This window comes from Aspergillus sydowii (genome assembly GCF_001890705.1).
Source record: "Aspergillus sydowii CBS 593.65 unplaced genomic scaffold ASPSYscaffold_23, whole genome shotgun sequence".
NCBI classification, from domain to species: Eukaryota; Fungi; Ascomycota; class Eurotiomycetes; order Eurotiales; family Aspergillaceae; genus Aspergillus; species Aspergillus sydowii.
Genome location: NW_024467881.1, coordinates 87,212 through 110,876, shown reverse-complemented (window position 1 = coordinate 110,876; position 23,665 = coordinate 87,212). Strand labels below are relative to the sequence as shown.

The 23,665-nt window shown below is 48.5% G+C and overlaps 9 protein-coding genes across 9 annotated transcripts; 4 read left to right on the top strand and 5 right to left on the bottom strand.

Annotated features, from left to right (window-relative positions):
• Window positions 1-1,425: 1,425 nt before the first annotated feature.
• ASPSYDRAFT_165105 (uncharacterized protein) lies at window positions 1,426-1,581 on the top strand (the record flags this gene model as incomplete). Its single annotated transcript, XM_040843325.1, has 1 exon — window positions 1,426-1,581. One exon carries the CDS (start codon window positions 1,426-1,428, stop codon window positions 1,579-1,581), a length of 156 nt encoding a protein of 51 aa, XP_040695972.1.
• Window positions 1,582-3,715: 2,134 nt separating this feature from the next.
• ASPSYDRAFT_95860 (uncharacterized protein) lies at window positions 3,716-6,325 on the top strand (the record flags this gene model as incomplete). The annotated part of the gene is made up of 5 exons (XM_040853181.1): window positions 3,716-3,856; window positions 3,910-4,200; window positions 4,264-4,925; window positions 4,972-5,259; window positions 5,323-6,325. The coding sequence occupies 5 exons, from the start codon at window positions 3,716-3,718 to the stop codon at window positions 6,323-6,325; spliced, it is 2,385 nt and encodes a 794-aa protein (XP_040695971.1).
• A 550-nt stretch (window positions 6,326-6,875) lies between these two features.
• Window positions 6,876-7,764, bottom strand: ASPSYDRAFT_52419 (uncharacterized protein). The gene has a single exon (XM_040848481.1). It carries the CDS (start codon window positions 7,555-7,557, stop codon window positions 7,204-7,206), a length of 354 nt encoding a protein of 117 aa, XP_040695970.1. The 5' UTR covers window positions 7,558-7,764; the 3' UTR covers window positions 6,876-7,203.
• A 1,925-nt stretch (window positions 7,765-9,689) lies between these two features.
• On the top strand, window positions 9,690-11,437 carry ASPSYDRAFT_62962 (zinc-binding alcohol dehydrogenase family protein; the record flags this gene model as incomplete). Its single annotated transcript, XM_040850198.1, has 7 exons — window positions 9,690-9,834; window positions 9,890-10,024; window positions 10,075-10,281; window positions 10,347-10,548; window positions 10,580-10,712; window positions 10,792-10,994; window positions 11,293-11,437. The coding sequence occupies 7 exons, from the start codon at window positions 9,690-9,692 to the stop codon at window positions 11,435-11,437; spliced, it is 1,170 nt and encodes a 389-aa protein (XP_040695969.1).
• A 1,559-nt stretch (window positions 11,438-12,996) lies between these two features.
• On the bottom strand, window positions 12,997-13,844 carry ASPSYDRAFT_73949 (uncharacterized protein; the record flags this gene model as incomplete). The annotated part of the gene is made up of 3 exons (XM_040850752.1): window positions 12,997-13,539; window positions 13,597-13,700; window positions 13,746-13,844. 3 exons carry the CDS (start codon window positions 13,842-13,844, stop codon window positions 13,047-13,049), a joined length of 696 nt encoding a protein of 231 aa, XP_040695968.1. The 3' UTR covers window positions 12,997-13,046.
• A 2,872-nt stretch (window positions 13,845-16,716) lies between these two features.
• Window positions 16,717-17,978, top strand: ASPSYDRAFT_165033 (uncharacterized protein; the record flags this gene model as incomplete). Its single annotated transcript, XM_040843314.1, has 3 exons — window positions 16,717-17,062; window positions 17,125-17,456; window positions 17,541-17,978. The coding sequence occupies 3 exons, from the start codon at window positions 16,717-16,719 to the stop codon at window positions 17,976-17,978; spliced, it is 1,116 nt and encodes a 371-aa protein (XP_040695967.1).
• Window positions 17,979-20,603: 2,625 nt separating this feature from the next.
• On the bottom strand, window positions 20,604-21,348 carry ASPSYDRAFT_52411 (uncharacterized protein; the record flags this gene model as incomplete). Its single annotated transcript, XM_040848480.1, has 2 exons — window positions 20,957-21,348; window positions 20,604-20,934 (listed from the first exon to the last, which is right to left on the bottom strand). Exons 1-2 carry the CDS (start codon window positions 21,268-21,270, stop codon window positions 20,604-20,606), a joined length of 645 nt encoding a protein of 214 aa, XP_040695966.1. The 5' UTR covers window positions 21,271-21,348.
• ASPSYDRAFT_715686 (uncharacterized protein) lies at window positions 21,304-22,631 on the bottom strand. Its single transcript, XM_040850592.1, has one exon. The coding sequence runs from the start codon at window positions 22,556-22,558 to the stop codon at window positions 21,506-21,508; it is 1,053 nt and encodes a 350-aa protein (XP_040695965.1). The 5' UTR covers window positions 22,559-22,631; the 3' UTR covers window positions 21,304-21,505.
• A 15-nt stretch (window positions 22,632-22,646) lies between these two features.
• On the bottom strand, window positions 22,647-23,665 carry ASPSYDRAFT_1170341 (uncharacterized protein; the record flags this gene model as incomplete). Its single annotated transcript, XM_040840240.1, has 3 exons — window positions 23,388-23,665; window positions 23,124-23,331; window positions 22,647-23,072 (listed from the first exon to the last, which is right to left on the bottom strand). Exons 1-3 carry the CDS (start codon window positions 23,564-23,566, stop codon window positions 22,647-22,649), a joined length of 813 nt encoding a protein of 270 aa, XP_040695964.1. The 5' UTR covers window positions 23,567-23,665.

Genomic DNA, 23,665 nt, shown 5'->3' with positions numbered 1-23,665 from the left:
AGATGGACGGCACTTCGGACAGAAATGCTGCAATGCACCAGCACCCACCGGGGCAACATATCCTTCTTCCTGGGCGGGAAATCGCCCTCAGATAACCAAGACTGGACTCCAAACTTAGAATCGGTACGAGCGTCAATACGGTTTGCAATCGCCACCGGCCGACTCGACGTCGCTTAACCATATCGTTGAACACAAATCACCCACCCTTCCCGAACTAACTCACACCAACCACCTCGTGCCAGACATGGTAGACGCGCTTCAACTGCCGAAGATAGGATGTTGAACACTTGGAGAAGCGCCTTCAAGCCAGCCTACTAACAAAAATACTAACCCACGAGAATCTCCTACGATACTGATAGACGGCACGACATATGCTAAAAGTGAAATTGTACGGGCTAGAAGGAGACATGGCACCCGACAGGAAATGTACCAGTAGATTAGTGATAGTTGCCCTTTCGGCTTAGCCGCCGGGCGTTAATAAATTGTTTGTTTGTTTGTAGACGGGTTGAATGTGATGCTCCCTGGGCCCATGAATGTTGCTGCCCCTGCAATCTCTGACAGGACAAGGACGCCATAGCAGCCTCTTTGGAAGGCGACATATTCAGCAGCGACGAGGTTCATGCCGTCGCGTCGACGCACGGAGTTCGGCGGTTAAAGAGCGCTTATATGAGGAGCTAGGGGTAACTAATTGATGGACTTGCGTCATCTTAGTCGGGCTGGGCGTTTCCACGTATTAGTAGCAAATGAGCTCCATGTTTCATACAATAGGGGTTGTTAGTCTTGGAATCCAGACTTTCCGCTAGCCCATGCACGGACTCCCGATGCAGAAAATGTCAAACAAGTACGAACGTGCTTTCTTATCCTGGATACACCTAGCTGCACCTCTTGAAACTGTCCTCGGCTACGTAACCGTGACATTCTCCCTACCATTATGCTTAGTCATGTTATAAGGTTCTTTCGGCTTCCCTTCCCCCTACCCCCAAGTCCCGCGCAGTTTACTTTAATCCTACTTCTGCTAATTGCTGTGATGAGACGACTTGACACTTCAATTCCGGATCTACGCCAGGAACCTGGTGGTGAGTAATTGGTGTTGTTGAGCCTGTCAAAATCACTAATTCCTAGATCATGGTTCAGTGCGTATCAAAAATGAGCTCACAAAAAATGGCAACGACCATGGCCAATGAACCGGCCGCCACGCTTGAAGACTCCAGAAACTCCACCCTTGTCCGGCATGACGCAGACCATCAGCGCTGCGTATTTTCGCGGATTTGGAAATGGCTATGGTCAGACCGGAATGTTGGTGATCCAGAAGACCGTAATAATCCACAATCCCCGCCACAGGGTCCAATTGAGACCAGCGGAAACCACGTCCACCTGGCGTCGCCCGGCATGCAGATCGAATCTTCAGAATATCTCCCCGGGAATATGCGATGTCGCGCATGCCAAAATAGGGGCGTGGAGTGTGATCTCCAGAAGCCCCGATGCTCCAACTGTTTGGATGAACAGATTTTGTGTTTCTACGTAGCGCCTCTGCGGCTCACGATGGCAAGGTCGAAGAAGCAAAGGTCTGCGTGCACGTAGTCTATCATATCATATGTGTGGGTATCAGCAAAGAGCTGCTGTTCGCATGCAGTCGGAAATATTGGGAGGCGGATGAGATTCGTGCTGGTGACTGACGGTCTTCCTGTAATGGATGGGCGATATGGGACTGGCTTCTGGGCACCTACCTATGACGTTTGCTTCTACCTGTCAGTAGTTATTTATCATAGAAACAAGAAATAGCTAGATACTCTATTCCGTGGCCACGAGACAACGGAAGATGTCTACCGATGCCGCACATATGAGCAAAAGTGATGATATCTATTGCGTGACTTCGATGGCTACAAGTCGTTGACGAGTTAAGAAGGGACATAAATAAGGTCTCAGTGGGACACATTGCGGTCAGGCAGTGGTAAGCAGTCATTTCCCGGTTATCCCCGTCAGCGCAGGTCGACGCGCCGCCTTATTGGCCGAAGAGCCGTGATACTTCCGAAAGGCGCAGGACGCAAATGCGAGGAAATGACGCCAAGAAATTGTCAACTTTCACAGTAGGGGGTTCCTCCGCAGCTAACTGACCAAACCGCGCAGCTGATTTCCCGTTTGATAACTTGACGAACAAAAGTCACCTAATTATGGAGGAATGGGGGTGTGCGATTATTCACGGAAGCCGTATTTGTTGATACTGAGGAGCTGTCATCTGCTGACAATGCTGCAAAAATCTCTTGCTTCGAAGCGCCAGAGCGAATAATCATAAGCATCTGATCAACAGTCTCCGGATTATCACTTGACAACACGCGTACAAGCCGTTCAAAGAGCCATTTATGATATCCCGGGGATTGAGGACCTATAGTCGTTGTGGTTCCACGAGAGCTTGAACGAGAGCTTAAACCCTCGCGGTGACGATTTCGACCATCAGCTCGGTTGGATTCGTGACTAAAAGGATGTTATTCACTGTACCATCCTTTCCCTAGAGCGGGCCAGGGGCAAGTGTACACACAACTGTCCCGTCCTAGTAGAAATGCAGACGACAAGGAGGATAGGAAAGATGATGTTAGGTCAACCTACTCTTGCTTTCGATCTTGCCTATTCGGATATCGCCCAGCCATTGTTAGGAAAGCCTGCTCAGTACTCCTTTAAACCTCACAAGGATCGACGAAGGCATGAAGAAGAGCGATGACAATAAATTCATCGGTAAGTTCTCAGTTGTCTGATGTTAACTTTGCCAACACTACTGACTAAGCTGTCCACGTAGCTTCTCGACAGGCATTGGCCGGAAAGTTATTCCTAAGACTAGCATACCCGACGATCGCTGACTCACTAGCAGTGGACAGCCTGAGATCGTTCATCCTAAGGAACGGATGGGATTCTCAAGGTCTTCTGTAATAATACGACGGAGCGGGCCTGTTCTAGGCTGGTCCCAAAATTGTGCACATTCGACGCCATATCGCGTCATCAGCCGTCATAGATTGTCGCTTTTAATTCCGAACTGATGGCCCTTCGAAGTGTCACTGCCTTTCCCCGACAGGCGAGACAATCAAATAAATGTGGCCTGTAAGGTTCGGAGATCTAAAGTTAGTGGATAAGCTCATGACTTACTGCCTTCTATCATCGCACCGAAACATTGGCAGTTCGGCGGGGTCCAGCCCTGCAACGAAGGCGTTGAAGCCAGCAGTAACTGCGTGTTTCTATCCCACACCACAAGCGACTGAATCCGGAATCGTGACGTGGGAGATATCAACAGTATGAAGGGACAGTCGAGAAGCGAATGGGGATGATGCTGTCATTATCAGTCCCGTTTCCCAACATCCAGCCTCAACATGAGCTCGGCCTATCCGCCACTTACCCAGCGTGCAAAGTCCAGACCGTATTTTGGGCAAGTCAATGCCAACCTTGAAGAGCAAAGAGGTAAAATAGTGTAACCGCCATACGAAGGCTTGGGCGGTTATTAACAATAATCAGGCATCAAAAGTTCCGGTACCCAGCCCATAATCAGTGCGGCTATCCAAGCCCGGTAGAGAATACATATGCGTGCACTGGCAACCGGTACGACGCTAAAACGTGCGGGGTCAAACGAGTCGGCCCAGTGTACTGCTGGCGGAGATCGAACAATATTTAAGCCTTCTCGCGCCGTTGTTGCTCTCGTCTACTCCAACCGCCCTATCCGCCATCCAGGAGCATGACGCCACCCACCACCAATAAGTCCCTGCGTGTCCTAGCCCCCTTCCACCGTGATGATTTCTCCAGACAGAGCCTGCCTCTCCCGAAGCGCACGAAGAGTTCGAATGCCTGTACGGCCTGTAAGGCACGGAAGTCAAAGGTACGTGCATTGGAATGGTGAGAAACAATGGACACCGGCTGAACTTGCAGTAGTGCGGCGGCGGCCAACCTTGCAATAAATGCGTTGAAATCGGCAGCGCGTGTATCTTTGATACAGGCCGCGATAGACGCAGGAAATATGCCCAGAGACATGCTGAGCAGGAGCTTATCTTGCTGCGTCAGCTCCTCGACGAGATTGTTGATGCGTTTGATGCAGGCGACCTAGCACAGCTGGGCAAGTTCCTTTCGGACGTACGGAGAAGTCACTCGAGCCAGTCTGAAAGCCAGGAGCGAAGTTTGCCAAGTGATGAGCAGATCAGAACAGACGTCAAAGACATAATAACGGTACGGGGCTCTATTATCCTTGTGCCTTTCCAAGCTGTAGCTGACGACGACATGACTATTTAGCCTGTCTCACGCGAGAATGCGAGGCGAGCTTCTGCCTCTTCCGATTCCTCTGCGTCTATTGGATCTCTCGACGAGGTCGACGCCCTGACTGAAGACCCGAACCGGAATCTGGAAAGTCGGGCCGCCGGATATATAGGCAAGGAGTCTGAGGTCGCGTGGATGCAGAAGCTGGATGCAGAAGCCAGCAAGCTGAATAGTGAATCGCAGCAGCAATCACCACCTATTGAAGGGCCAATCGCTTCAATGAGCTATCACGTCGACCATCTCCCGATAGATGACTCACCTACTGTCGAGCCGCGGCTGTTACCCCCGAAGCCATGGGCAGCCCGGCTCATGAATATCTTCTTCGAATCAATAGCGCATTCTTTTCCGTTACTTAATAGGCCATTATTTGCCTCACAGTTCAATCATGCTTTCACTAGCTCTGCGGAGCCCACGCAGAAGTGGCTCGCTGTTCTTAATCTTGTATTCGCTATCAGCTCGAAATTTTATCAGTGGGCTAACCCTGTTACTGGCAAGGATGTCAACGATCGCATCTTCCTTTTGAGAGCGATATCTCTCAGTTCCTCCCATGATCTGGTAATCAAGTATCCGGATCTACACCAGGTCCAGATTGATCTCCTGCTCGCTATCTACCATATGATCTCAGGCCAGATAAACAGGTATGCGTGTTTCTAGATGTCATCCTCCACGCCTCTAATATATTAGATCATGGCAGATCAACGGGCGTGCTGCGCGATCGGCCACGTCGCTTGGGCTCAATCTCCGCGCATTAAGTGACCAGATAGATCCCGTTTCGAAAGAAACACGCACCCGTATTTGGTGGTGCATCTTCTACCTCGAGCATCTGCTCACCGGCATGACTGGACGCTCTTCATGCGTCGATTACCGATCTATCTCCCTGTATCCGCCCGTACCGTTCGACGAAAGCGTGTTTCGATTGCCTGACTTGGAAGACCTACTTGGGAATATAGCATTGCGCGAAAAGCGACTCCAGTAGACGTTGCACGCCAGCGATTTAGAACTCCAGGCAAGAAAGAAGTGGTTCCAAACAATCAGGCCTGCCGACTCCCTCTACTTCTTCCATCTCGTCGACCTCTCCGTCATCACCCACGCCGCCATCACCGCCACGTACAGCGTAACTGCTACCGAAGACAGCGGCCTAAAGAAAATCCCACACTACCAAGAAAAGCTCCAAACATGGCTATCAAACCTCCAGCCCCCCTTTGCGTTCACCGACGCTTACAACAACCCAACCGTATCCCGCGACCGCCGCGGCCAGGTCAGTCTTGCACTCGCCTACTACAGTTCCCAAATAATCGTGAGCCGTCCATGCCTTACATCCCCGGATGCGGAAAAAGGCAAAGGCATACGTTTCCCGCGCTCGCAGTTCAGAAACGACACTGCAAAAACCTGCGTCCATTCTTCGCTCGCCCTCATCTCCGTCCTCCCCGACCAGCCGAGTACAGAATGGGTCCTCAAAATGACCCCTTGGTGGTGCATCCTCCACTACGTTATGCAAGCTCTCACCATCCTCCTCATCCAGCTCTCCATCTGGCCGGTTCCATCCCAAATCAGCCACGGAGGACAAGTCAGCCAAGGCGGTAACGGCCGCAACATCGGCGCGGAGGAGTACCAAATGCCCGAGATCATCTTGTCCGCATCTAAAAAGGCCCTCCGCTGGCTGCACACCCTAGCCAAGAACGACCTGTCTTCGCGCCGCGCGTTCCAAATCGGCGATAGCTTCATCCGCCGCATAGGTCGCGCAAAGGGGCTCGATCTCACTGGTATTCCCTCCGACGCGGAGCTAGCGGGGGCAGAGCCCTCGGCGTTTAGTTCGGACGTTTCGCACGCCCGGGTCGGCTCGTCGCCGCCGGGCGGCGAGTCGACTCGCCAGCTGGGTAGTGATTGGGCTCCGAGTGCGAGCAGGAGCGGAAGCCGCACGATGAAAATGCAGGACACAAATAACTGGGGGCCTGATTATACGGTCCCCGAGTATGAGCGCGAGTGCCAGCAGCATCCGTTTGCTCTGGACCCGGCGTTGTTTTCGGTTGATATGTAAAGAACTTAATGTAGACTTGCCTGGGGTTGTTCAATATGCTCCGGGCGGATGTTGATAGGTTTTCTTGTATATCTCTCGTAGCTGGCAAATAAGTATTGCGAGAGGGCAAGTCCCTATTTTGACCTACTATATCCGCTATGGCGGGCAAAGCTTTTGCAGTGACGGGCTGAGGACGAGGACTAAGTTTGTCAATGGCGGAGGCGTTGGTTGAAGCTGGCGGTCTACATTTTCTACCTTCCCAATACTTTGAGGGACTTGGCTAACGAGCAAGAAGTCTATTGTCACAATTTCGGCTATTAAAATCGCACGTCGACCGCGTAAGCTTGACATGCTCCAGAAACCCCGCGTGCTTTCCCTTTGTCCGACACGCATTAGAACGTGAACAAAGTAATCCAAAGATGTTGCGCAATACTGTGGCTTGAACTAGATAGCCATAATACGCACTTGATCTTCTTCTGCTCGCCATAACTACTTAGAAGACTTCTCTGTTGTTTATATTGTAAATTCTAATTGGGCGCCCTACCTAGTGTCATGTATTTCTCAGAATGGCCGTATATAAAGATAGGTGATGTAGAACTAGCTTCTATTATACGTTTGTGTTATTAACCGCCACTCTTACGTACGTAACCTGGGTGCAGGTAGCCGACGTGTGACACAGCAAGCTCCAGTCCCAGAACTCTTGCTGCCCACTGATGCTGATATCTCGTCATCCGAATATCCAGTGCCAGCGATACCTGACATTTAGGGGGAAGTTTGACCACAAGGGCCCTTGGGCAGGAATGGATTGTGTAGATTATTATAAAAAGAGGTTATGATCGTTGGCTGGTCATTGGATTCTGTTCGATCACGGTGTTCCATACAGGAAAATGGCCGGTCTTTCATTCCTCCTGCTGGGCCTTAGTCCTTGGACGTGGATTTAAGTTGCTATCAGACCCTTCAGCCATTGTTAGACGTCTTCTAAGAAGCCTTGTCTGGTCAAAAGAATCACAGTGCTCCTGAAGAGCATTATTTATCTCTGCTGTAGGCATGCTACTTCCGCCAAGCCCATCATCCGAAAATGCAACTGAGCGTGTTCCAGACTTTTCGTGCCGCTGTTGAGTAACATCTGTTCTTAAGCCCTCAGTTTTGACTGTTCTATTCAGGTTGCACTTGTACGCAGCAGTCAAAAGGCCCTGCCAAGCCGGTGAAGATGATACGTCGTGTGTAGAATTTTCGAAATAATGGTGGGACATAATTAAAAATGCCGGGAGCCTGCAAGTGTGGTGGTTCGATCTCTAATAAGGCGCACGGTTCGTGATTAATAACGGTCTGCAGCAACTGATCGGTCCCAGCCATGTGTGACACAACCAATCCGAGCTTCGAAAGGTTAACATACTTTATATTCCAGACTCCAGCACCCCAAGCACCGCACGAATGCAGTCAGTTGACCGGAAAATCAAATGTGATGTCTTGAGTGTTGTTGTACATCGTGCCCAACGATAGATATAGTTACATAACTAACTAACTTAACTTTAACTTATAGGTCCTTGATTAAGTCATCTGGTTGCATTACCCTAGTGCAGCGGGCCCATTACATTCCACGAACCATCAATTATTGACAAACCAAGACCGTCATCCGAAACGACGTCTTATTAGTCAGCCTGGTCCCTCTTAAGGATCAAGATCCAATGACGGCCGGAGCAGTAGAGCGAGCCCAGAAATTGTCAATTGGTCATGATGAGCGCAGACCTAGCTTATGTGGGGCTATCGTGGAAAGCCAGACAAACGGTTTAGAGCGTGCATGGCCGCAAGCGCAGCTGCATTATTTCACGATTCCATAGCCATTTCAGCGGTACGGCGCGATATCTTGGTGCCTGAGTCAGAGACCTCTATTGTCCATTACGTCGCCAGATTCGGGTGGAGAAGGCATGCGCCCACTGAAATTACCCTGGAGAACGTTTACTCCAGCCTCCCACATTCCAAACGGTGTCTGGGGGTATTCCCTGGCATTCAACAGCTTGAAATCATCTAACAACCCCTGCTTGCAATTGCGCTGGTCTTTAGTAGTTGTGCGATATCTTGCAACAGCAGTCAGCGAAGGCTTCGACCTTCTATGACGCAGAAGGCGACGTCAGATCTCGGGCCCGGGAGCTGAAAGGCAGGTAGGGTAGCTCGAAAGGTTGTATGAGCGTAGCCCGCCAGCGCCCCACGGAAATGACGCATCAAAACCCGGGTTTGCATAGACAGCCCACCATAATTGCGCATCTGCCGAAACAATACACAACATTGCCAGTAAATAGGTTCTGTTTGCGAAGTTTACCATCTGGCGCTCAGTGGCGATGCAACCAGATAAAATCTAGCGTTCAGTGCTGACTGGACGCTCGGCTGGCGGTTACGAGAGGGGCAACAGATAATATATCCACAGGTTCGCAATGGTCTTGTACGACGCAAAGGACCCATATGTGTCTTGCCGGATTGGGATAGCCGCTGATCGCCGGCTGGCAGCTTGAGCTTCCGGCCCTAGGAATTGGTGGGACACCCACCCGTTTATTCTGTTCGGAAGGTGGAGGGTCTTTCACCTCTCGCAGTGTGGCCTCCCAACTCTTCCGAGAATTTCAGCGGCTTGTCTATGATATAGTCTAGACCCTGCACCCTGCTATTAAGCAAGCTCCACCTTCACTCTTTCGCCTGCTAGACAGGCCATCGACTATCAGGGTCGAGGCGGTATAGAAAAAAATCTGAAATCTAAGTTTCGACAACTCGAGGAGGTTTTGCTATAGTGGACAGACCCGCACTTCGCTTCAGCCTCTTCGTTAAAACGGAGTAGTGCCGCGAGTGCTGCTAAAATATTACTTCATCGCGGATGCCTTGACAGCAGCAACTGCCTAAGATATTGATTATCGATAGGGCATTGAGATGTATTGTGGGCTTGCAAAATAGGAACCATGGCCTGAAGCGAAAGTTAGATCTGTTCGAGAGACAAGGTGATGGCGATGTGAGGAGGTGCAGGCATGCTTATTACGATGGGACGAGAAAAGGGATATTAGAAGGGTGTCGAGGCAGAAAAGCAAATGGTAGCAAAGGGTGTCACGGTCACATAGACCGAGCAGTTTAAAGGAAGGGCAGCTAGTGTATTCGGGATAGGAAAAACACGTCCGTACTTGTTGGATACTTCGAAGAGCCATTGGATGCTCTGGTTCAAGAATTCAAGAATGTTACACTGGAGTGAGGAAAACGTGGCCGAACGTCATGTATCCGTCACCCCCAGATAAAACCACAACATGGGCTATCAATAACGTTCTTTTTTCCGGAAAACACCAATTCACAGGGCACAATAACCTTAGCTTCGTGTACTCAAGAAATCTTTTTCCCCTTCAGGTTTATGATGAATAGTCGTGTCGCAAACGCGCTCATTGTCCGCACTGTAGGAGGGTCGTCGTCGTTAGTGGGAAGCGACATTCAGTTACCGGAACCCAAGTCGAACCATGCAATTATCCGGGTGATATATGTTGCCCAGAATTACACAAACGGTCTCTCCATGGTTTGAATTTCTCGAGGAGTATGGCCACCTTAAGATTTGAACAGTCCGGTCCTTCCACTCAGACGTATTGGAAGACGAAAGGGTGCTCGGATGCGATTTTCTGGGTGAGGTTGAAGCGATCGGCAGTGATGTGTCGAGAATAGGGCGTGGGGACGTGATATCTGGTGTGGCCTGTGGCGGTGAGTATTGCCTCCTGGGAAGAAAACGTAATATCTGACGGCATGCACAGGAGACATCATGGGCGTCGGTGGTTACGGCCAGTACACTTTGGCTGATGAGCGACTTTGTTTCAAGATACCTCCCTGTGTGCCCTATGGGGATGCCACGGTACCTTTCGCAGCATGTACAGCTTATTTGGGCCTATTCTCAAAGACTCGTTTGAGTATTGACCAAAAGCGCGGCCCCGATAATTCCGTGCTAATCTGGGGAGGCAGCTGTAAGTTAAGGGCGTTGCATCTGAATAAATGAATCTTCTTTATTCACCGTCTGACCGAGGTCTAGCTTGTGTTGGCCGATTTGCTATACAAATTGCCGCAGTATATAAGTTTCGCATCTTGACCACCTGTGGCTCTAGGAGCTTTGACCTAGTCAAGTCACTGGGTGCTAATCATGTGCTTGACCACTACGATGGAGACGTGATAGAACGCATAAGGAACCTTGAGCTTACCTTGGAATATGTCTTTGACACAGTTGGTTCACCGTCGTGCGGTTACTGCGTCTCGGGCGCTGGTTAGCGGGAAGGGTAATTTGTGTACCATTAGTCCAGAAAAGGATACGTCGGATATTGCACCCTCCACAAATGTGACCAATGCGTCCGTTTGGAGAGCCTTCCTGCAAAGCCATTGGTTTAATGGAGTGTTTTTCGCGGTAAGTTCTAGCATGCTTTCAGATTCAATGTATATCTGGTCCGCCAATGTTTCAATGCTTACCATATGGGTGGCACTAGCCATCAGTCAACGAGCACGAAATAGCTGCGAGATTCTTTGACGACCTTCCAAAATGGCTACAGGACGGTATAATAAAGCCTAATAACCTGCGCGTCCTGAAGGGCGGCTTAGGTGGAGTGGGGAATGGCTTTGAGCTAGATCAACATGGGAGCCCGATAGGGTATAAGGTTGCTTATGAGATTGAAAAGCTCGATACCAAGTGGTTTGCAAACACTTTGCCGCATATAACTAGTGCAGGCTCTTTACTTAATAAAGTTCGAAGCAAATCAGCAAACAACCAGAAAAAGCATAATCAAAATCCTATCACGCTGTTTCTAAATTATAGCTAAACACCCTACAAAATCTTCCTTACGACCGCCACTCCCTGCCACTGTATCTTGCTTCACTGTTGTCCAATAGGCGAGCCAGCTAAACAGTGGCTTGCACTCTTATCAGATAAAGCGTACAAAGGTGGGTAATAAGTCAAGCAAGTTTAAATCTAGCTAATACTATAAACTTAGTGGTCTGGATCTTCTCCATGTAATGGGTATGCGGAAACAGATTTTGTCTGCCATTACAGTCCAAGAGAAGATGATACCCTTTACCGAGGAACTCAAGTCATCTGCTTCCCCGGAAGCAGTCTTGAAGAAGACGCTCAATAGTTAATGTATATGTATAAAGAGGTCCTTGGTCAACCCCACAGGGTGAATTTTCTTCTTTTTGCACTTCATATTTCGCGACCAGGCCTTGCCAAAATATCGTCAACGAGGCCGAGCATCAAAACGCAGTAAACATTAATACAGTTCAGGGTCTGAAGGGATAATACATACTAATCTTCTTGGGAAGGAAGCATCGGTCATTTGATTTGAATATGTAGCTTTGACTATTTCCTCAGCCGAACTACTGACATTAGGGGCAGACGGGGCGGTAGTTGAGTGCAATGTTGTCAAAGTAAAAATAACATGAATACACCCCGTTTGCTGGACATGACCAGTCATTGACTGTTGGTTCTTTCTCTGATTCCTGGCGGAGTGCCTGTCTGAGGCAGACGACGTGCTGATGTAAGTTCACGCTTCGGTTGTGACAATCGACCCCTTTACAGTATCCTCCAAAAATGATGTATTCACCACGAGGGATCATTCTTGAATGGGTTTGATGTTTTACCACCGAACTCGCCACTGCACTCTCGCCCGATAGTGTCATGAACAAGTACAGTGTGCCCGTTGTATGCCGCCCATCCAAATGCAGTTCGGCCTCCATTACCAGCACTGTTAACATCAACCCAACAGTTTAAAGAATTCAATTGACTACCGCAGAAGATCCTTTGCGTAAGTCTATTAAAAGTCCCGTTCTTCCCCAATTATCTCTCTTATTAGTGTCCCGTGGTGGAACCTGGAATGTTTTGCACTGCATTATCTGTCTTGCAAGATATATTCTAGACGTGGTATTTACAACCAGATCAAAGGTTTTCTTACAGAAGGGAGGAAAGAAGGCATGGATGTCGTTGACAGTCTGTCCGCTCTCGTGAGAATAGATGACAGGAAACAAAGTAAAGGAAGAGCCCCAAAGACGGTCAGCTAAAAATCTACTGGAGATACATAACAACATGAACAACGATTGGCTCGCCATTCAGTAGGGAATCAATCTTAAAGGATTTTGCTGGTAAAAGTGTCATTTACTGACGTAAACAGGAGGTGAATTGGCCAGTCGGGTTTAACACAACTTATAATGCAGATTCCCGATCCATAGCTGATATAGCTGGTGTATAGAGGAACAACCCGGGAAATGAAACCTAGCTTCCCTGGCCTAGCTGCTTAAGCAAGTTATCGCTACGAAGTCGTAAATTGTCAGGACTAGCTAGACTTGTTCGTAACAAGCGCAAAAATATGTGGAATACCTGCGCCTGGTTTGCGGCTAGTAACTCGTTGCCATAAGGTCCAGCCAATGACGCATATAGTAAGGAGAATTATATTATTATTGGCGAGAGCCGGCCTCTCTTACCTTAATGCTTGATAGACTCGCATGTCCAGTTCCTGATCAGCCCTAAAACTCAATCAGTGATTGTGTGCCTCTGGTCCAAAACCGGAAGCTGTAAACTCTTTGTCAGTGAAGCAAGCAAAGCTACCGTGGAAAAGATCAAGCGTATTGCCTTGAAGTTCCAGTTGCTTTTCACTATGCATTGCTGGTATCTGTTCTTGGCTATAACAAACGACTCATGTATTATTCCTTCATTTCTCAACTCCAAAATTCTTTACAACCGGTTTAGCCCTTGACTTTAAAACTCCAGACCGTCTCGAACACTGGCTGTAATCCCCCTCACAACATTATCCCTCACAACATTATCATGCTTGTCAGGATTATTCATGTTTGCCCAGGGGATCGAACCCCCGTGGGCACGTAGCTCCTTATCAAGCAAATATATTCCCAAACCAGGCTGCTTCGAAACCCTCACCACCTGCTGTAACAGATCCCCCAGGTCCTTAACGTGTTTAACCTCCTTGCGCAAGAATCGTGTCTCAATAGCATCCTGCAGCGAGGAATCACCGCATTTATTAGCTAAGGCGGCCAACCGCTCCAAGTCTTCAAGGAGTCGCTTCTCCACGAGGAACGNCTCCTTACAGGGTCCCACGGGCTCAACGGGATTATCCGGCCAGTCAACCTGGGTTGGTTCAATGGCAGAGGGTTTGGACCGGCCGCCGCGGGAAACGAAGTATTTCTCAAGCCAGTGGAAGTCAATTAGACATTCAGCAGCAGAGCGTTCCCAGAGTCTCCGTATTTGTTAGATTTACTTTTCATTCCATAGTGACAGGAGTTAGTGGACTTACTGGGCGAATCCATGCAGGGCGATATTGCTACGGGAGCAGTCAGCTGCTAGCTTGCGGAAGAAGAGCCAACTGGTTAGCTCTTGATGAATATGGCCGCGGACAGACTAATGAGTTAGCGCGATAATATGCAGACAGGCAACTTGTATTACCTCTTGGAGTTCAGGTGTCATGGATTTGACCTGAAGCCATTGGTCAATATCCTGGCTCGAAATGTCTGCAATAATCTTCTTTGCTTCTTCAGTAGCCATCATTTAGGTATCGCGCGGTGTAGAACGGGAGCTGTGCGGTTCGTTAATTTAGCAGAAGTTACTGCCAGCTTTTGTCTAGGAATTAAATAACCAGCCTGCCGCATAAAACACGACGTTTATTTGACATAATTCGGGCGTCAAGCTCTCATCATCTGTACCGCACGCGCAATGGAGAAATGGACACGTTATCCATGACAGGGACAGACAAAACCTGGCCACTTTCTACAGTGTTGGGAGCTTGTGCTTTGAACGCCTTGATCATAGGGGCGTCAGTTGTACCCTGAAAAGTTCCACAAAGCTATACGCGGGCGAAATCTGATAGTCTATATTCGATAAAGATTTGCCAAACTTCACTGATGTCGAAATGACACCAAGTGACAACCATTCTGGCAACCAAATTCGCTGCACGATTACACGTGCAAACCTAGTTACAAGATCGACTGGTATATCCGAGTTATAGCAAGGTTAATCCGGAATTAATGGCGTCATTCTTTAGCCTTTAGTTAAGTTTCCCTTTTCCGACTACCTAGCTCATGTAAGAGCTTTGCTGATGTTGCTAATCACTTCTAAAGACCTCTAACTTTTACAGGTATAGGCCAACTGCGAGCCCACTTTTACCAATTATTCCTGTTGGGCTATCTCCTTGAGTATGTTCTGCATAGGAGATATGTCGGGAAAGTAGACATGACAGGATGGCGAGCTTTAGGACTGCGGAACGTTTGCGTAACGCATATGTGTCACATGTGTCATGGTTGTGTCACAGAGACAGTTGCAGCCTAAAATACACCTTAACTAGGCTTGTTCGACTTATTAACTCTTCTATTTACGGGCCGACCTCGAACACCAACCCAGGTCAAAATGACTAAGTATAAGCAGGGTCAAGCAGTATCTTACAGGCCACCCAGTAGTAAGCACCCATCATCCATTGTACATCTTTTATGTATTCTAGGACTAAATAATACAGCAATGCCGGCTTCCGGTCATGACGGGGTTAGGGAGTGGATTAGGGGACCTTGGAAGATGAGAGTTCCTGACATGGTCATGGTGTCTGGTGAGGTGGGTCCAACACCTTGACTGGGTGCTAGATATCGATGAAGATTCTCGACTCTTATAGGTGGCAAAGAATGGCTAGAAAAGAATCGAGATTCTGAAGCTGTGAGATAGTTATGTGAGAGATGATAAGAGAGCTGAGGGGTTGAAGCTGAAGGTCGCTCAAGCTCGGGTGAGTTTACGTCCACTCTCTTATCTTATCTCCGACTCCCCGCTTGAGACCGTCCTCAGGCATCAATAACTAGAGCCTGAGGCAGCCGTATCTCAGGTGTCAACGAAAGCCTCAGGTTACGAGGCTAGATCCCACGTGATGGCTTTCTATTGTTGACCGGAGGAGGTCGGAAACGCTCACCGCTTAATATGCAATATTCCGCCACCACCTTGCTAGTCGACCTCTTTATCGATTCCTACCTAATAATCGACCTTTTGATTGCTCTAAATTGGCAGTTTTATTGAATTGCCTGTTCTGGACACGGATATGAAGCTATCCGCAACATATAAATACCTCTAGATAGTCATTTATTAGAGAATTAAGCCTCTTCATCTAGATTTCGCCCCGATAGTTAGTTAGTGACCGCTAGGATTCCGGTTCAACACCAAATTTACCGTTAGTCAGCGTCCGCTCGTCATCTGTTGTATCGCTTTGATTTCCTATTTTAGTTAGTTAGTTTACCCCTATTTCTCGTGTATTTAGTGTAGGATCGCTGCTAGATTCGATAAATCAGACCTTCATATTCGCGTGGTTGAGTACTAGTTGATACGTTGTTCTGCAACTCCGACAATAAGTCAGCTCTCCTAGGGTGTTGTAAGAAACAGGTACATCTCGTGGGTCATCACGTTACTCTACAAAACAAAGCAGAACTTCGCACGGCCAAGGACGGTCATCCAATTCGATTGTAGCTATAATGACAGTGCATTAACCGACAAAACCGACATTTGGACTGATGTGTCAAATTCCTTTACAAGTTCCCTGGCCGCAGCTGCACTTTTGGACCCCTGCCACCACTGGAGGATTGCACCCCGACTCAGCCACTCGGGTACCAAGCATAATGATTGGCCTTGCGGCTTATATGATTTTTGGTGAGAATGTTTTACCAACTCTGCTTTTGCAAGAAACATTTAGAGTCCGAAACAAGGCAGTTTGTCAAAAATTCCTTTCTCCTGAACAGAAAAACCTACTTACTTGTCTACCCGTTTGCTTGCTGCTCCACGTCTAGACGAACTCCTCGGTTGCGTGATTTCTCTTCCTGTAGCTCACGGTTGCGCCGGCGGCGGAGCGAAATATAAGCACAAAAAAATATGATTGCAGAAGTTGCTATCACTACCGCAATGGATATTCCGGCAACTGCGCCACCCCCGAGGTCTGGTCCCTTTCCCTGACTTCCCGATGGGATGGGCTGAGCGAGTGCGGCCATGACTCTATGGAAATTCCGCTAAGTTGAAGAAATAATTCACGCCGTCTTCGGCGCGCTTTATAATTCAGACTATTTTTCTGAGGCATCCTCGTCTGCCCCGGCTTGACCGTAAAGGGTAAATCTAAGCGGTCATCCGGCCAACTCTTGATGTCTCACGGGGCTGAGCCACCAGTGAAAGCTTCAGGCTATCTGGTGTGGTTTCTTGGCAAGGCAGTTTTCAGCTTGGGCTGTCGGGCGTTTAGCAGCCAAGGGCTGCCGTGGCATATCGTTTCAATGGCAGTATAAAGCACTCGACTTTGTTGAAAGGGATCACAAATGGAAGATATTCTCACACTCAACGATTTTCATATCCACTTAGTCAATTTTACTCGTACATTGCGCTAAACTCTCCAAACATACATCCCACCATGGCCAGAAAGATCGACACCAACAATGACATCTACAAACTTGCTGCACGCCCCTTTATCCTCGAACGTAGCGGAGAGTATGACCAGGCAATCAAGGTTTACCAAAATGCAATCGAGATTTTGGGTATGTCAATTGAGAAATTCAAAAAGATGAACGTACCCAGGGTCAATCGCAAGATGTTTGAGCGCCAGATAAAAATACATCACGACCGACTTGCCTACTTGCAGACGCTCAAGGGCAAGGGAAACTTCAGTGATATTGTTTTACCACCGACAGTCCTCGACGCCATGGATGGTCTAGATCGGAAAGATGGAGATAGCAGCCCATGGACCCTCTCACAGGCAAGTTAGTACCGTTATAGCAATTGAGCTTCACTGATCGCATGTCTCACTTTTAGATGCGGCAAGCCCTTCACAGTTATAGGTCCATTGCGGATGAAGATACAGGCACAGATGCCAAAGAGATCCCACGTCAATTGAAACCTATTCTGGAGGCCACTGATTCCACCCAAATCCCCTTCTTTTCACTATCCCTACCAATGACCCCGGACCCGTTGACATACCGCATATCTCATGATTCAGAATTCGTCGAGCTGGGTGCACGTTCCCACTGGGTCTTCGTCAAGGATACGACTAATACCCATGTACTTTACGCGCTCCAGGCCATCTGGAGCGATCAGGTCCCCATCATAGAGGCTGTTTTGCGTCGGCCGGGCGAGTTTCTCCCACAGGTTGGCGCCGTGAGAGTCCAAATCCGCAAGACAACAGGCGGTAGTTTCCGCTTGGTGACGTCCACAGTTCCCGACATAGGGAATATCGTTGAGATCCCTGATAGGGAGACAAAGAGCCGAGACTGGTCTCCGCGGCGCTTCCAGTACGGTGGTCGCAACTTCGTGTGGAAGAGCGGGCGGACTGATGGCAAAGAAAAGAGTGCTGACGGGGGGCTGTTCAAGTCATTTGCATGGGAAGCGTTGTATGAGACGAAGCGTGTATGGCTCAAGGAGGGCAGCCAGACAGGTAAACTTGAGGATGAGACCGTCGGAAAATGTCTGTGTTGGGGAGAAAAGGGTGGAGGCAATGGGGCAGCGCACTCGATATACATGAATCCAGGACTGGATATGCACTTCCGGGAGCACCTTCTTGCGGCACAGCTCGCGAGATTTGTGCGCTGCAGATATCCACCGCACAAAGACTCGAAGGGAGTTGAGGCAGTAGCGGCTGGAGGGACCATATTGTCCATTCTTGAGATGGCCTCCTCTTGAACTTAAGTATACAGTCAACGAGAATAAAGACAAGATGTAATACTGCTCGGTCTGATAGGCGATACTACCTCTTACACAGATCGCTCTGCTGTAGTCTTGTAACGAAATTTTAAATGTCACCTTCATTTACTCATTAACTCACCCCACGCACCTCATGGTTTACTATTGCTAGTACGTAAGACATTATATTCACGGTATCAATGTTGCTAAGCCAGAAAAAAAAAAGGCGGGGTTTCATAAGAGCTGGATTCCCCATCTCATTCCACGGATGAACCCACCCAAGGCTTTGATGACAACGACGTTCCGATTACATTTTATATACTCGTCCTCTTTGTATTGCCTTTGGATGCTTGCTGGTGTAACCATAAAGAGCTGATGTTATCATCACAACATATGAGCTGCACGATATGAAAGACATTAGATTAATTGCTGTAGGCTGAGCAATGAAATGCTCCAGCCTAGTCAAGTAACCGTGCGCACTGATTAGGAAGGAGCAGATAAGGGAATAAGAAGTGTTGGTCTAGTACAGAAAGCATTAGAGGCTCCTCATTGCAGCTGGGGCATCTGTATAACCGAATCTCCATCCTCAGAAATCATGTATATCCGGTTCTGGTAACACCCGCGGGATCTGGTTATTTTCAATCTCCTCGTTAGTACCTTCCAAGGGGTAATTGTCCGACTCCAGATGAATTAACATTCCGCAGACATTTAAAGGTCTAGTCCCATGGCATTCCATCGTTCCGCTTTGGTGTTTCTGCTGGCCCTGAAAAGAGCTTACAATTAGCGCCAACCATACTGAACGTTTTAGTAGGCTCACCATTTGTACGCTATTTTTGTTTTCCAACTGGTTTTGTTTCGGAAACTCCTTGGGGCGCATGGAGCAACTCCACAACAGTTGCAGGGCCAGTGAATACAGTACCCCATGGCTGCATATCATTCGTAATGACTTTCAACCCTCTCAGTCGTGGAGAGTCGGCGACAATAAACCTTACAGATTGTTGCAACTCTTTTACAAGACACCTATCAGAATTCGAATAGCCATCTCTGCAACATTGAAAGCATATCATTTGTTGTTCATCATCCAACAAGTCGATTACAAGTGTCTCAAGCCGAGATAACTTTTGTCTTTCATACTTATGCCGGAAAATTCTTGGACAAAAGCGAGCTAGACGAAGTTTGATATGAGGGATATCGTAAAATATATCTTTGAGCGAGGTGCATAAATGTTGCGGCCAAGTCGACGGATCATCATCGCTTACCAAGGTCGGCTGGCTCAAGGCATACCTGAAGTCTAGTTCAAGGTGCTCAAGAACACAGTGCCTGATCGAACGCAAAATGTGGAACAACGCCGCTTGAGTCGTAGGACCACGGTGGACGTACGTCAGTGATTGCAAATGTCGAGTACTCTTGAATAGGTGTCCAAATCCAGATATGTACTTTGGGTCTGAGATATATGTAGTGTGAAAAACCTCATGATGTAAGCCACCGTCATGGCAGTGAGGTAATCGTTGGACAGGATATTTAGTGTTTAGATCAAGGAGTAAACGCCTCACATGGATCAAGCTTTCACCCGTATTACTTTGCCCCAAGAAAAGCATATTGGAGTCTTGCAGACTTATCTCGCAGTAAAATAGGGGCAACACAATGAAATACAGCCGTTCGCATATTAAAAGATAGGCGATTTTTTTTTGAGCGATTGCGCAAGAAATTCTGGAAAACGAAGTTTATTATTTCACGAGGAAGTTGGAAGAAAGGCATCCCGGATACTCAATGATCAAACGGAAGCACAACGGCTAGTTGATTCCTGAGAGTGCCTTCAATTATATTCGGTTGCCGCTGGTCTAGCTAATTGGCTTATTTCGGGAATACTTTACTCCGTAGCCATCTTACTAGCTAGGTACTAATTGAATCAAGACCCGTCTTGACCCCGGCTTGCTGCCCACAGCATGAGGCCATCGAGCGGTGTGAATGTTAGCCGGTCTCTATAACTAGCGCTATATATACGGTCGTGGTGCACTAGTTTCGACGCAAGTGCCTTGGCAATGACGTTCAAAAAGGCCCTGAGAGTGCTACATGGTGAAATCGGTTTTGTTCGTTCTTATTCATTTGTCGTGACTCGGTTTTGTGGAGTGAGAGGCGGTGGCGACTAATGAGAGCATTTAGTGCCTTGAGAGGATGGATGCAAGGGATCAACCCCGCATCGCTTTATCGCATGGCTGTAAGTTGTTCACATGATTCTTTCTAATAATGACGAACTGACTAACTCCCGCTCCGGTCACCTGTAGTTATGGAGTGACGGTGCGCTGTTGTTTGGTCACAGTCAGCCTCTTGTTTCTGTTGGGCGGAAAGGGTGAAGTAAGACGCCCGTTGACCGGGCCCCGGCAGATGTGTGGCTGGAAGAAAGGAGGAATCCTGTATTCCATGCAATACTAATGCTTTTTGCACTAATCTGAAATACAATAATGAAGTTAGTGAGTCAAGGACGAGAAAATACTCCGCACAGTTCCTCCGAGTATCAAAATTGGGATGTGAGCATCGATATTAATAATTAAACATATGCCGTTGATCGCCAGAACATTGAATTATACAAATTATTTATCATATATGAATTGATTTCCGGTTCAATCACTGCTGTGACCGTTGAGATTGGAGAGTAGACTGGCGCCGGATAGTGGGATGGAATGACCTGCTAGGCGCGGCGTTGCATTGGTTCAGATCTAGCGCTGAGGCGACTCCATTTTCAGAGACCGCGTCTGATTGCTGATGTGCCATGGAGCCCATCTGGCTGAGGTTAGATGCTCTTCGGCGCATGCGGCGTCCTGAGTCATCAACTTCCTTCTTATTGAGTGACTCAGATGGGAGTAAGATGGCCCGGTCTAGGCTATACGGCAGGCCACGGTGACGACCGCGAAGCTGCATGGCGATAATGACCAGCGTTGAAAGTATCTTGAACTGGCTGACAAACGAAGCGCTGACACCGGGGATACCCAAGCGAGAGACCAACAGTACCGTAGGCCGAGACAACTTCAAACAGAACAGACCAGATCTGAAACGAGTACTGGTTCGTGTTTTCCAGGCGGTCGCCTTCAACGATGGCGATGATGAACAGACCGAGACATACATACCAAAGGTCAAACCCTAGCTGTTTCCGTAAGTGAGTTCCGATATAGCTTGGTGCTGTCTGGGTATTCTCGTCGTCCTTGTCTTCAGCTTCATACACCCCAAGACTCTTCTCCTCGTAGACGTTGGTTCGTCTCACTGAGATGGCAATCGGGAAGACAGAGATGTACATCATGATCATGTAAGAAACCTGGACAGCGGATGCAGTTCATATATGGACACCGCAGAAAACCCCGCAGTTCGGGTGCAAGACGCTTGAAAAAGTCCGTTCACAATCTTGATCCCAGTAGACAGGGATGTTACAGTGGGGTCATTCAGCTGAACTACCATTAGCATTGAAGATTTCAAAGATAAAGGACTTCCAAGTCCTACATCTAGGATGATGAAGAGTATCAGATCAATCCCATTCAACAGAATGAGAGTCGCCAAAAGCCACGAAGTTGCATTGCGGGGAAACAGAAGCGTGAAGCACCGTCGGTTAAAAGAAACTTCAACTCTTCCCACAGCGGGGTTTCTTTAGAAACGACCTCTGACAGCACCCAGATAATCAGACGGAGCATACAGGGAAACCCGGTGTTGCCAATGATAATGAGGAATGTCATCAGCAGGAGAGGGAATATAGCGGTCTGGAAACTGGACATTGAATCAGGGGTAAGGGTAAAGCCAAGATCATTGAACGCCGAGCCCGCAGTGAAAATCGCCCACCATGGACGGCCCTGCCCAGCTGCGGTCACGACCTGGCCCCAGTTGGTTTCCATGATCCACGGTAGCAAGCAAATCATGCCGAGAAGGTGGAATAAGACATAGTATGATATCAAGACTACCGCCAGTGTCTTTAACGCGCGGTACTCGATACCGCCAAGCTCGTCCCGCTGCTCTTCCGACAGGTCGATGAAGTTCGAATTGCGGCCCACTGTGGCATTCCAGCTAAGATAGGGTAGAGTCGACCGTCCCCGTTCGGGTGTTCGACTGAGCAAGAGGCGACGGCTCACCATCCTCCTTCGGTTGGGGGACGGTAGGGCGGGTATCCAAGTGTGGGAACGTGGAGTTTCTTTCTCTAGCCGATAAAATCTCTGGCTCATTAATCGTGACATGCTGTCCATCTGTAGCAGAAGTGTTATCCTGGGAGGCATTTCGAAGGCTTCGAGTCTCAGATTGTCCACTTCCTTTCCGCGCAAGTTTGTCCTTGTCGCCTTCTTCGTCTTCAACAACCTGAGGCACGCCACCGCGATCATACTCTCTCGGACTTGGAATGCGCAAGGCACCTCTAGACGTCGAAGGAGAGGGGTATCCAGCTTCTCCGGCTTCCAACGGAGGGGGAGGGATTGGCTGCGCTTCGGAACTCGAAGTCGCCAAATAAGCTCTGGGGTTAACGCGGTATTGAAAAAAGCCTCGTCGCTGAAGGCTAGTGAGATGATTTGGTTGATTGGGCAGTACGCTAGTTGGTAATCGCCATGCATGAACTTGGTCCTGTGGAAGGGATAAGATTAGATTAGAGTTAATATATCTAAGAGGGTGTGTAATGTAGATTAAAGGTTCCCTTACCCATCAGCGCCTTCCGGTCGAACCCTTGAGATTACGAAACTCAATGATGGCACAAAGAACATCGCGCTTGCCATCCGGGTCCTTAAGATAAAAGAGCTCGATATCACGGTAGCAGACTGAGGCTGGAAGATCATCCACTGAAGAATATTGAGGGAGGTCGCTCTGGAAAGTCTGGTCCCGTTTTCGTTTGCCCAGCGACGTGCTTGGTAGAGAGATTTTCGGCGGAAGGAGTACGCCTGGTCGAGTTCCGGTAATGGCAGACCAGAGCTGGGTCGTCGCAAACTGAATGATCATACTTCCATGACAGAAATGTTTCGAATGTGTCCAATGATGGCGGTAGGTGACGCAAAAGACGTTCACGTCCAATGTGTTCTTCTGCTTTGTTCGCCTAGGAACCTTGCGCTCGGCAGGGAATACATGTTCAAGAAACTGTTGTCCTTATTAGCTTTCCGTGTGCGCAAGCTAGGAAACCTAGCATACCCGCCGCATCTGTTCACGGACATCACCGTTTACACGGCGCCGGGCGAACAGGCCGAAGTATTGGCAAAGGCGTCGCCAGTATTCGTCATACGACTGAAGAAGTTTCTTCCGCGAGGTCTTGCACATCCAATCAAAGAAGTTCATGTAGATCGCTTGATCCTCTAAGAGCAGGTACTCGACGTAGTCTTGGCTTAATTGGATGTAATACCTATTGAATGTTATCCCTGAGCCATTGAATAGATTTGAAGTCGATCGAATACTTACTTCCGCCAGTACCGTTCGACAACGGCAAGACCTTCCAAGGTCTTGGGCTTGAAATTTGGAGGGAGCCATCCAAGGCTGCGGAAATGCTCCAGTCTGGCTCGAGTCTCCTCGCAGAGAATGGGGTCGGTCCAGTACTGGTGTTCACTGGGTTGAGACGGGGGAACGCAAGGAGGTGCCATCGAGACAGCCGGGCGGAAATATTATAAAACTGGGACCGAAGTATAGAAATGATCGGCTTCGGAGCTCGTGAGAGATGAGTGGCAGGGTGCAACAAGGAA